General features: G+C 39.2%; 1 protein-coding gene across 2 annotated transcripts in view; it reads right to left on the bottom strand.

Annotated features, from left to right (window-relative positions):
* Window positions 1–13105, bottom strand: part of LOC109854600 — a 37100-nt gene that overhangs the window by 11013 nt on the left and 12982 nt on the right. For both annotated transcript variants that reach the window (XM_020427847.1, XM_020427846.1), the window contains exon 2: window positions 2798–3536. In XM_020427847.1, coding sequence (XP_020283436.1) covers window positions 2798–3059 — 262 coding nt within the window. In that variant the 5' untranslated portion in view covers window positions 3060–3536. The remainder of the gene's footprint in view (window positions 1–2797; window positions 3537–13105) is intronic.

Genomic DNA, 13105 nt, shown 5'->3' with positions numbered 1-13105 from the left:
ATCTACCCAGAAGATGAGGATAAAATATCATATTACAATGAGTTAATTAGCATTCATTATAATACGTGCAATAAAAAACTTGCACACATAAGACTTTGTAAAAAAAACAATTATATGCCAACAATTATTGTAACCGGATGATTGCGTTAAAAAACGAAGAAAAAAAATCGATTTGCAACCTTAGACTTGATTAAATGTAACTTTTTTGTAATTTTTTAACGACGAGACGCAAAAAGTTACATCGCGGATTCTCTCTATCTGCATTGTAAGACCGAGACTTATAAGAGACAAAAGTTGTGCGTGCACAAAATCCGTTGAATATTTTTTCATAATCTCTCAATTCGGCGAACTCCTTTCACAAAGACCCGGCTGATTCAGGTCTCGACTTAAATGTATAACCGCTAATTTGGAGTCTGATGTACGCGTATAATATATTTTGCATACACATCCGTGCACGCGCTATGGATACATCCAGCCAGCGCACGACATGCGCGACGACAACATTTTGCATACCGATTACCCTTGAGACGAATTAATTACTTGCCGAATAGGCGCGCGAATACGTTGTACCGTAATAATGACGCACGACGATATTTAAAAGTCGGACTCTTGATGTAAGTACAACGCAGAGAGAAACTTCGAGATTGGTGCAGCAGTCAGGTTGACGCCTATGGAATCCGGTCGTTGCACCACGGTAAATCCTTCTCCTTTTTAACGTTGCGCCACGATGAGACTAGATCACCAGAGTGTCCGACCGGAACTTCGGCGCGTTTCCGCTTGTGCGGCTTGCGATTGTATTTTTTGCGCGATCGATTACGTTTCGAACTTTCTCCCCCTCCCCGTTGTTCGTGTTTCGGAAACGACCGGCCGTAAAGTATCATTTTAACGCATAACAAGATAAAACCAAAAAACAAAAACCAGAAATGTGATAGAAAAATTAATAAATAATCGCTTCCTCGCGCAAGTTTATTTTTAATCAATTCTAATCTCTAGCCGGTATTTTGCACAAGGCCGTCGCGTAAAAACGCTATTTTTATACACATACGTAACATTCAGATATTAGATTAATGTAATATGAATAATTAATTTTTTTTTGTGGATTTGTTTTTCTAGGTTTTTTCCTGGACTTGATTAAGCGACATTTGACTTTAATAAGCACTGCTTATTGTAATTCACCGTCTCTCTTAATTTGCAACTTAAAAAAAAAAAACATCTTTTTATCTCTCATAACAACTTTATGGCAATGTGTATGACTTTTATTTTTTATTTTTTATTAATTTAACACACACATGCGAAAAAGAGGACATATACATAAAAAGAACATATACTGTCACTGTTAACACCATCGATATGATTGCCGATTTATTTATTTTAAAATGTTTTGCGTAACTTATTAATTTTTTCTTTATGTTTTTTTGCGTTTATGATGTATTACGACCGAAGAAGTCTCAAGTTACAGACAAAACGTTTCGTTTTTCTATGTAAATTGATATTTTGCTTAATATATATTTAATACGGTATCTTTATCTCGATTTTAACTTCAAATCAATTTAACTCTTATAACTGATTTCTGTTTTTGTAGTTTGGCTGAAGATGATCACAAATATATTGGATCGAAACGTTCCGTATGTCTAAGTAGACACGATTTACATTGGTTTATTTATTACATGCCACCTACACCCGTGGATTGCAGCGGCTTGCTGGTCTTTTTGTGTGTTTTAATATATATTCACAAACTTTATATTTGCTCGATTTTGACCTTTTATCTATCTTATTTGTTAAAAAAAACGTTTATTTCTCAATGAGACGATTCTCTGAAGAAGTTACACAAAAAATTGAGAAATCCAATGCCTTTAAAAATCAACGTGAACGTCAACGCGCGCAAAAAATTATATGAAATTTAATATCCATTAAGATGTTTTGCAGTTTTCGACTCGTATCGTCTCGAAGATAAGTCTGTTAACTTATGACAAAAGGATCGTGCAAAACAACGGATGGCCCGTTGCGGCAAAAAAAAAGAAAAAAGAGTGATCGTTCAGGATCAATACGGAACTGATACGTAACCTTGCGCTGCGATGTACCGGTCGCAAGAAATATCGCGCACTTCCGGTTGATCATTTATGCGCCAAGGTTGGCACGATCAAGAATATGTGCGCGCGATGTAAGCAACGTATATCGTTCCTAATTGCCGCTTATCCAAGAAGACATAATTGCCAGTGACGCATACAAGCCAAAATTAACTTTGGCAATTTCGAATGTTTTAACAAACTCGAAATTAAAAGCTTGTTGTTACATCGGCGAATTAATAGACAAATTTTATTAATTTTCATTAATAGATAGATCTATAGTTTCTATAAAACTATCTATTATAATAGGCTGATACTATTATGGCTGATTATCTTGTGTTAGACTATGTCGGTTGGTTTTTTATGTGTTTATTTTAATTTGTCAAAATCGAATCTTTTAATTTTAAATACGGAATCGACGATGCTCTTTGAGAAACGAAAAAATTTGAAAAAATATATTTAGATATCAAAATCGACGAAAACATATTTAGATATCAAAATCAAAACAAGGAATTCTTAGCATAGTTCGCTTGTTGACACAAGATAATAGATAGATATACTCGATTTATCGTATTTTTTCCGGTTGAAGATAATGCAATAAAATCGAGTACAAAGAAACAAACTTGGCAACGTTGAGATAGTACAAGAGCATAACGTTTCTCCTCTTACGATTTCTTCCGTTTCACGTGTGATTCAGTTTTTTTATACGTAAACGAACATTTTGTACTCACCCTTGGCCCATCCGGTGAGTACGTTGCCGAGGTACGCGACCTTGTAAGACGGATCGTATTCGGTTATCGACACGTTGCCCCGGTGTCGTCTCCACAGCCGACCCAATCCTCTCTTCAAGGATCTAAGCGTTCTGTGGCCGAATTCCTTGCTCGCACCGGGCGGTTGCACCGTGCCGTCGCTCTCGTCGACAGAATCCGCGACGACGTCGCCCATCGTCTTCATCCTCGCACGCACAGACAGTTCCTCGTCAATGTTTCGCATCGAGTTCGTGGCAAAGTTGATGCCCTCTCCTCCCTCTCTCTCTCTTTTTCTCTCTCTCTTTCTCTCTCTCAATCGGAAACACTATTCGAATATCGGATATCGAATCGCGCTCACGTGTCTCATTTTATCAACGCTGCGCCAAGTCTTTTTATAGTTTCTCGAAAACAAAAAACACGAATCGATCTCTGCCACGTAAAACAGAAACTATGTAGAAAAAGAATCGTTTCTCGAAAGTCGAATAATTCGAATAAATTAGTAATCTCTCGTCGCTTAGCTGCCAGTCACGTGAATACCGATCGTTCAGGTACTAGTGTCTTTTGCCACCACCAAGGCCGTTTCTCTTCTCTATCATTGCTCGCGCGGAAAGGTCGCGGCTTCGTACACCCGCGTGACTCCGTGTGTCATTTCTTCTTCCGCGAGTGCGTTCCACTGTCAAGTTCCTTTTTCTTGCCCGCCGGCGGAGTTCGTGATGTATCTCTGTAACAAAAAAAAAAAAAAAAAAAAACGATCGGATCGATTAATACGAGGTTGATTTTTAACATAAAACAAGATCGATCGCTCAACTATCGTAGCCGAGGAAAAAATCTGACGTAATTGGCAATAAACGAGTTATTAAGAAAAATGTATATATATATACGCGAATATCGCGTGCATGTGTAACTGAGCGAATTAGTTGCACATTTTTCTGCCGTATTCGTATATAAACAAGATAATATTAAAGGCGCTCCGATTGAACTCTTCCGTATAATTGTGGGAAAACTTATAATTACAAATTATCATTGGAACGTTACTCGGCGGCGATTGGTATTGAGTAAATCAGTTTCTTCCGGCGCGTAACCTTCAACAATCACAATTGTTGCAAAATATAATCGTCGTTAGGAATATGAAAACTGTTTTCAAGAAATGTGTAAAAACTTGTGTAAAAAATTAGCAGTAATAAGAGGAAAAGAGAGAAAGAGAGAGAGAATTTAAATAAAAACAAAAAATATATACATATATAAAAGCTTATGCTTTGGTAGATTTTTAGTACAAGGTTGTTGTTGTTGTGTACCACGCTCGTTTTAAGATTGCTTACGAGCGATGTGTGAGTACGCGTTCGTCCGGTCAATTTATCTCACAGGAAATGACGGTTTTCACCGGAAATCTTGCGGTCGCACTGCTGTGAGAGATTTCTTAATCTCTGGTAAACAAAAAGTCCGTTTAATAAAAAGTGGATAACGATGTTCGCGCACAATCGAAGGTTTTATTTATTATGAGCAATAATCAGAAAAAGATATATATATATATATATATATATATATATGTGTACATACGATTGTAAAAATACAACAATAATTACATGTCACAACGTTGTGATAGCAATTTCTTTAATTATCTAACCGCTTAAAAGAATTAATTAGCGTAACATCGAAATAGTGAGGTAATGCCTCAAAAAGTTTTCCAGATCAGCTGAAGACAAACGGTAAACAAGACACAAACCTCTCAATTAAACTTAATTATCTCTCAATTAAAAACAACTTATTTTTTTTTTCGCGCGTTGCTGAAGCACGTATACCATTTGTTGCGTAACATTGCGAAAAAAAACAAGAAGAAAATATTTCCGGGCGCGCGCCCACGTGTGTGTGTGTGCACCACTTTTGTTTCCTACGTATACTCCGATGTGTTTTTCTGGTCCCAAAACAGTCTATTATTATTGGCTAAATAGCTTATATTATCGCGATGCTACGTTGTTTACGAACATTTCGCATAATTGAGACGCATGTGCATCTAGCGTGGATAATCGCCTTTGCACATCTCAAAACAGTTATGCAGCAGGTGGACTTTTGTTGTGTTACGTTCGAGACTTCTTGCAAAACAACGCGCGAAGAAAAGTTACGACAACACTTTTTACAATCTAACGTTCGCAAGAGAGCGCGCGGGATTACATCTCGCGTTTACAAAATGAATATAAGACAAAATGTAAGAAAAAATTTCCGTAACAATTAAAAAATAGTTTCACGACAACAGATATTCCATAAGAGCGACTAACGTTAGGTGTGTGTGTGTGTACGATATTTGGGGAGAAAAGCGGATTTCCTGTAAAAATAAATCACTTCGAGATTTATCGATCGTTTGTCATTGTCGCTGAAAACGTGCATTTGACGCGAGAAATAAATCTAAGTAACATTGCTCGAATTCATTATTCGCGCGTGTGTGTTTCGCGGATCGACTTACGTCAGAACCGACATCTGGGATATTCGTCGTCGATTATTTACACGAATACATGGGGTACATATGTCCCGGTCGTTTGATGAACGGTTTTGCACCTCGATAGCAATTTATTGTCAATACTCGGCAAGAGGATTGACAACAAGTTTTCGCTTTTTCGCACAATATCTGACAGTTTTGTCCGGACGAAAATGTAAATATTTGAAAGAGAAAAAGAGAAAACAAAGAAAACGTATTAAAACTTTTGACTAATCGATCGCAGTTTTTAAATTACACCTTTCAAGTGCATTTTAAGATAACCAATAATCAGACATTTGTTAAAGAAATAATTATAACAAAGAAAATCACATAGTAATTATGTATATGATAATTATTATTATTGTAATATAATATTATATAATTAACACAGATGAAATAATTATATATCATCTAACTATACAAAACATTTACTAATAATAATAATTATATGTTATAATAAACGTTTTTATGTAAAAAGTTAGATAATAATTCAAAAATAATTAAATAATCACATAATAATTACTCTATATATATAAAAGTTAAAACTTTATATATTTAATAATTGTTTCTTTAATCAAATATCTAATCATTGACACATATCCGGTTGTTGAGACAGTATACGTACTTTATAAATATTTGACAAAGTTACAAGAAACTTAAAAAAATTTGATAAAAAAAACCATAGTTGTATGGTATTTCGTTCGCGTTCATGTGTAATTACGGCACAATTACAATACCAATTACGATGTATTTGCATATGCTTCATTATGAAGTTACATTATTATATAGACGTGATCGAATTTAATAACCCAATCAACTATTGTGTTTGTACGAGTTATTATTTATCGTCGTATTTACTACAACGTTGAAGAAGTCGCGCTACGCTACGGAGCCCGGTAATAACAAAGAATGAAAGAGATACCGTGCAACGTTTATTGCTAATTGGTCTTCTCTAATATATACGCGGAGTTAATGAACAAAAAAGCGAACTAATGGAATATTCCTCCGACATGTGTACGTGAAAAGAACACAAGCAAGAAATCGCCTGAACTTTAATAGCTATAGAACTCGATATTCACTTAACTAAACTGTTGATTTTTTACAAACGCAACAATAAACTCGTATAAACTAAAGTAGCAATTACTTCTCTTCGTTCTTTATATTAAAAAAAAAAAAAAAAACCAAAAAAACGTACCGATCCCTTTTTGATTCAATTGCGAGAGAATGTACAATTTTTTCTTTCTGCAGCAACGCGATAATTATTTTATCGTTTATCGTGCAAAACAATTTTTTTTTTTTTTTATTTTTTTTTAATAGCAAATAGTCACGTGCAAAAAACATATAAGGGAGCACATTGCGACATATCGATTACGTGCGTCGCTGTATACGCACACGTGATGCAATGACAGATTTGTCGGTTTCTTGATTGCGGAATTGCTAGGATCATGCGGAGAAAAAAAAACATATAACACACGCGTTTGGCAAATAGTACACGCGGCACAACATAATCACGAGTGATCACGCATGATTAGCGTTCAACTCTCACAATGTCATTTTGATTACACGGCTTGGCTTGGATCGCGCGACTGAAGTTTCAGTCGATACGTACGACGCTGACAAATAATAGAGACGAGGATATATTTTTTGGAGGGGATAATCTGGGGGTTTATATATACATACGCAACGAGAGAACGCATGCCCCCGGACTGTGAAATCCCGCGATATACACCTCTCATGCAAATTTCTCGATTCTTTGCTTAAGCGGATTTTCTGCGTAGCGAGAAGCTTTTAATCGACAACGGCCGCGCTACGCGACGCGACGTTCGTTCGCAATTATCGACGTCAACTATCCTCGGTAATTCGAGAAACGAGAAGGTAAAAAGAATACGTAAAATTGATCGAGTTTAAAGAAAAAAAAAAGCGTCAGCAAATAACAACCGATTATTACAGTAGAGAAAACGCTATTACAAATTACTTATTAGTTCACAGAGGGTAGATATCGATAGCTATCTCATTAGCATACAAGAAATAACACAATTGGCGATTATGTATTTGTTATTGTCGAACGAGAAAGGTTCGCGTTCGCGGATCGAGAAGAGCGTCTGCTGCCTCACACCTGTGTGTGTCAAATGTTTTTTTCTCCGCCGAAGTATGATCTCACGTGTCAATTTAACTCTTTGGGAGGGAGAAAAAAACGTTTTTTCCTTACGGATTTTTGTAAGTTCATATTTATCTTTCTCAGAAGTTCATATGTCTTCGAAAAAAACGAATTCGGACATTAGTATACGTCTTTAAGTAAAAAAAAGCCGAACAATCGATGTCCGCGTGCAATAAAAATTTAATCTCTTTTTTCCTCGGTCGTACGAGGAAAAAGAAAAGGAAAATTATCCTCAACAACTTTAGCAAGTACGACAAAAAATATATTTTATACTTCATATCTTTGACGAAGAATACTTTGTATTTTTTTTTTTTTTATTTTTTTTACAATGATTGCGTCACAATGATTGTCACCTGCTAGATATATGTAAGTGCTTATTGTGGCTTAGATTGTATGATTAAGTCTATTACGGGTCTTAGGTCATAGGTCATAGGTCCACGATTTTAAGAGTCTGAGTTCTTGAACTGAGAGAAAGAAAAAGAATTGAGATTCACACACACACACACACATTCGCGTTCGAACAATGTGGCTGATCGATGACTGATGAGTGATCGGTCAGTTCTCCGTCTCTCTGTTCAGAAACTCGGACTTGTGTAACAATAATCGCGCGGACACATGAAGGTCTGGGTCACGACAGTCCTATCTAAACGGATGACAATCACTATAACTGCCTGTAATTTTAGCCGTCATTGATGTCATTTTAGCTTTTGTGGCGGCACAATCTCGGATCTGCGCCGTCATTCGTGCAGATTTCTCGATACAGCAAAAACCAGCTTAGCTTTGACACCTAGCTGTTATTATACAGTTAAACAATGTGTGCGCGGCGCCCATAACTGTCGTCGCTGTCCTTCGTTGCGTGCACTGCGCGACGACCAAGTTTTTGTATACATATCACAGTTACAAGTTCTTCGGATCTACGAAACGTAGATCTCGTAAGCTATTTCACCGTGTGATGCAATCCGAAATTTTAGTTACCAGATTTATTGATTCTAGGCATGAGAGTTGACGATTTTTTTTTTCCCACAGAAACACATTTAACTCTCTCTATAAATGAATTGCTTATTTATAAATTTTGCCAAAACAAACCGGTCCAGAGTATCAGAAAATACATTATTGTATATTTTGCCTAGTATCCGGTCACTTCATCGATGACATCATTGAACTTTTTTTCATCCGTGCTGTGTCATTGTTGTATTATTGACATTTCAAGCGATCTTTATGATGACAATTTAGAAATTTTTAACAATATTGTAGTAATATATTGTAGTAATATATTTCTCTAGTCAAGTTTGCTTTGCGCGATATTTTTAACATCGTTTTATCAAATTGAGATTTAGAAGATATACATTATACATACATTTCTTCGTAAGATACATGAGACTTAAAAAAAAAAATAATCATATTTTTCACGTTCGCGATAAAATCTCACGATCGTTACATCGAACATCGAATGCGACAACAAGATCAAGGAAGACAGTCTTGTGTTCGCCTCGCTTGCGAAAGTGGCTCAACTGGTAGCTCGCGAATAAACGAAAGAGTGAAGAAACGCAGGTGAAGAAAGAGAGAAAACGGAGAGGGAGAAGGGGAGAGAAAAAACGTTTTTGTTTTTTCTCCGTTACGGTAATTATTACGGTGAACCGCGGTTCGCGGGAAAAAAAAAAAAAGGAATGAGGAAAGAAGAGAGAAAGGAAAGATGGGAAATAGAGAGAGGAAATGGAGCACAATCCTATACACAACGCGTTCGTCGACGATATCGTCCCACGATCGTACAATAACGCCGAGGCGATACACTCGCGGTGATACACTGCGGCAGACAGACTCGTGCGTACGTATACCCAACATAACTCGCGCGGGAACTGATTTCTAAACGGCGGCGTGTCCAGGATTGCGAACGCATGCACATGTGTTGCGAAGTATGACTTACAATTGCGAAATTAACGCGTCGATGGGGCTCGTGCAGCGCAAACACCGCCCCGCCGCTTTTCCGACTGAATGAAGGGGCATTCTGCAAGATCCAACACGCGGGATAGATTGAATCGATATTTTATCTGAATACGATTACCCGGCTTGTATCGTTTTCTAAAAGTCACTCGGCGTGTTAAACAATAAAGTTTTATGTTAACGATATTCGATCATTTTCTCTAAATATGGATAACATACGAGCGCTCGACTTTTAAATATATTTTTTACTAGATTTTACGTCGATACGATAAGTGTTCCAATATCGAGAGACACATACCGGCTGGAACATTTATTAAAGAAATAATTAAATAAGATTTTTAAACAAGTTAGAAGTTAGTATTTGAAAATACATTTGAAAAAAAAAAAAAACACGTAAAACATCGAGAACTGTCACGTGTTTAATGTTTGCATATCTCTGATAATTACTTTTCTCACAAATATCCGAGACATTTATCTTGTATGATTGATGACGAAAAATTTCACTTTTTAGAAAATTGTTTTTTTTTTTTTCAATTCGTAAATTAATTGAGAGATACATAACGTCGCGGATTATGCGGGAAGAATGCGAGTTAACGGGCGCATCGACGACATAAAGGTGGATGAGATAAAAAAAAAAAAAAAAAAAGCGAGTAGGGAACTCTCTTGTTTAACGGACTTCCTCGGGGCCCCGTTGGAAGGCCGTTGACTCCGCAAAACTTTCGCCGGCAATTTCATGTGAGAAGCAAACATAAAAGTGTAATCCGCGCGTTACAAGTGCTCGAGACTTTTCGATTCACTAACAATGTTCCTTTCCTTAATGACCGGTGATATATAACAGCGCATTTAATTAACAAACGTGAAATATTAATAAAATTCATTAATTATACTTTTGATTAAATTTACATGTTTGTGTGTGTGTGTGTGTGTTTGCACGATAAAACTTATCACGCTTGTATTTTTGTCGAATATCGGACTCTTCAAAGAAAACGCACGCGCGCGCGCGCGCGCGGTTATCACTTCGTAATTGTCCGATTCCGGCGTCGAGATCATGCGCGTTGTAAGTGCGAAGTAGCGAATAAAACAGAAATGAAGAGAATTGCAATTTATGAGACCAATACGAGCAAGAACAACAACACGACTCTCGATCCTCGGCGAGAGAACCGGCGGCGCGTCAACCGCCGGCACTGTGAGCCCTCGGAGCTGCTAAAAGCCAGTCTTCGGTTCCGCTTCTCGCGCGGCAACGAGCGGTATCCCGTCCCCGTTGCGCGGCACGGCGAATATAAAATTCGTATAAAAGGCGGTTTAATATACACGGCGGCGTCAAACGTATTCCCGCCTGCATTCCGCGCGCTTTCTCAAAGAAACGGAAGAGGGAAGTCACGCCGGATGACTTTCTCACGAGCGCGCGCGCGCAAAGGCGCGTCGTCGGTGCATTTTCGTCGGTGTATCACGAATATATAATCCCGGTCTCTCTTCTTCTCTTTCTCCGGCGGTCTCTCTCGGCGACACGGCGGCCAGATCCCAATTGCGATCTCTTAACGACCGTCGCCGCCTACGAGTAAACCGCAGTCATTCGCGTCATTACGTTCCGCGCGCGCGCGCGCGCGCGGAAAGAGAGAGGAAAATCTACTTTATAAACAAAAAAAAAAAACTTTCTCAGCGCGAAATTTTATCTCCCGGAGAAGATGATAAATGCGCGTTTCCGCGAGAGAGACGCGCGGGAGCGCTTGAGACATTGCTCGCTTCGTACTACGGTGTACGCGCGTGCTATTCACTTTCGAAGAAGCGGAAGAACAATTAAAGCCACGAGGCTCAATGGTGATTCATCGAGTTGATTCTAATTGCCGTGTGTTACGTGCGCGCTTTGTTATCTTAGATATTTTTTTTTTTTCTTGTTAGTGTACTTCATTTTAACTCTCCGCGACTTGTGCGTGTTAACCGCGTCTTCTAAAATTATTCTTACGTTTTTGTCTCGCGATCGAAACTCTAAGCGGGATTTAAAATTCAGATTTGTCTCGCGTGCGGTATCCGCGCCGGGGCAATTTTCAATAGACGCTCGCGCGCTCCGGGAGATCCCGAAACGACGAGTAAGACCTTGACCTTAACGTTGTAAAGATTGCAAATACGACCTTTGCGAAAGATTGTGTTACGTCAATAACGTCCTGTGCAAATTATCCGAATAAGGAAGACCGCAATTCAAACAAACGCGTTCGAAGAGTCGGGCGAATATTGCGCTCGCTCGTGCGGCAGCACATCGTTTCGAATCTGTTCGTTCGCGAATGTCAGTTTGCACAATGTTAGCGAATATTGAGAATCCGCGTTAAGTCGCGAGGACTCGTACGAATATGTAAATGTTTTTCTAACGTTATCGCTTTCATCGAGAGCCGGATTTTACGAGCGAATTTCTCGCATGATCGATCGACACGAGGAGAAGCGTATCGCCGCAAAACCACGAAAAAAAAAAAAAAAAAAAACAATCGTGACCACTTTCAACACACAACGTCGCGCGTCCGTCTTAGTTGCAGTCGCGCTTGCATCCCAACGTGTTTACACCAATAAGAGACAAACGCCGCGCAATCGCGCGGCAACCGACCGCCGCGAGAGACCGTCATCGCGTCAATCGCGCGACGAAGAGAGACGACGAGAAATTCTCTCTGTACGAGAACTATTCAAAATTCGTCCGTGAGAGATTTGGTCGCGATTGTTCGTTATGTAATGAAAAAAAAAAAATTATATCACGTACACGAATCAAGACACGCCAAAAAAACTCAACAAAGTTGAAAGACGCGGCTTGTCGCGAAGTGAATCAAGGTTGATGAAGCGATTGCGCGCGCATAATTTCGCGCGAAGTTCATTATTATTCATTATCGCTGGACATTTTCTTTGAACCCGCAGGTTCGCAATTTGGCCTATTTTTCATACGTCCCATGCGCGAAATTGCATACTCGATTTGCGGAGCACGTATACGCCAGTGTTCGTATACAGCTAATCGTCTCGATGATTATAAAGTGTTCTCTCTTTCTCTCTCTCTCTCTATTGAGAGAGAGAGAGGCCGGATAAACCTCGTCGGGATTGCGCGAAAAACCCAGTCCTCGTCACGAAACCGCACTAGTGCGTTCGCTTCTTGGCGCAGCTTCCTATCCTTGAACCTCTCTCTCAGAAAGAGATAAAGCAGGTAAGTAAGTGTGTAGTGTACGCGTACACATACACATGCGCGCGAAGCAGAAAGAAACGAGAGAAAGAGGACTCGGGTGTGGCCGGCAATATCGGTGGAATGAAAGAGACGGCGAGTGTCAAGTGTGTCACGCGAGTGAAACGTTTGCTCGCTCGCGCGCGCGCGCGTTTATTGCATCCCCGCCGCGGATTGTGTGCCAATCTTGACTTGATTGTATGCGCGAGAACGTCGTTCGGAAGCGATTATATGTGCACAGGGGCTTGGGATGCTGCCGTGATATCTGCCGCGATCTTCTCCCCGTCGCATGCAACGTGTGTTTTATTGGCGCTAATACGTCTGTCCAAAGGAACCGAACGTATTCGCTCGCGTCGTACACGACGATCGTTAAAGACCGAACCTGCGTACGCAGCTCGCAATGGCAATCAAGCGTGCCGACGTCCTTCTTTCCTTAGAGGAAGGTCGCGGAAGGTGCAATCGCGCACGGATTATTATTAGAACGGACTTTGGACTTGACCACCAGTAGTGCGAATAAATTTTTTTTTTTTT

Source organism: Pseudomyrmex gracilis, unplaced genomic scaffold (genome assembly GCF_002006095.1).
Source record: "Pseudomyrmex gracilis isolate BER0280 unplaced genomic scaffold, ASM200609v1 scaffold_70, whole genome shotgun sequence".
In the NCBI taxonomy this organism is placed as follows: Eukaryota; Metazoa; Arthropoda; class Insecta; order Hymenoptera; family Formicidae; genus Pseudomyrmex; species Pseudomyrmex gracilis.
The sequence above is the reverse complement of the archived record's forward strand: the minus strand, read 5'-3'. Positions and strand labels throughout refer to the sequence as shown.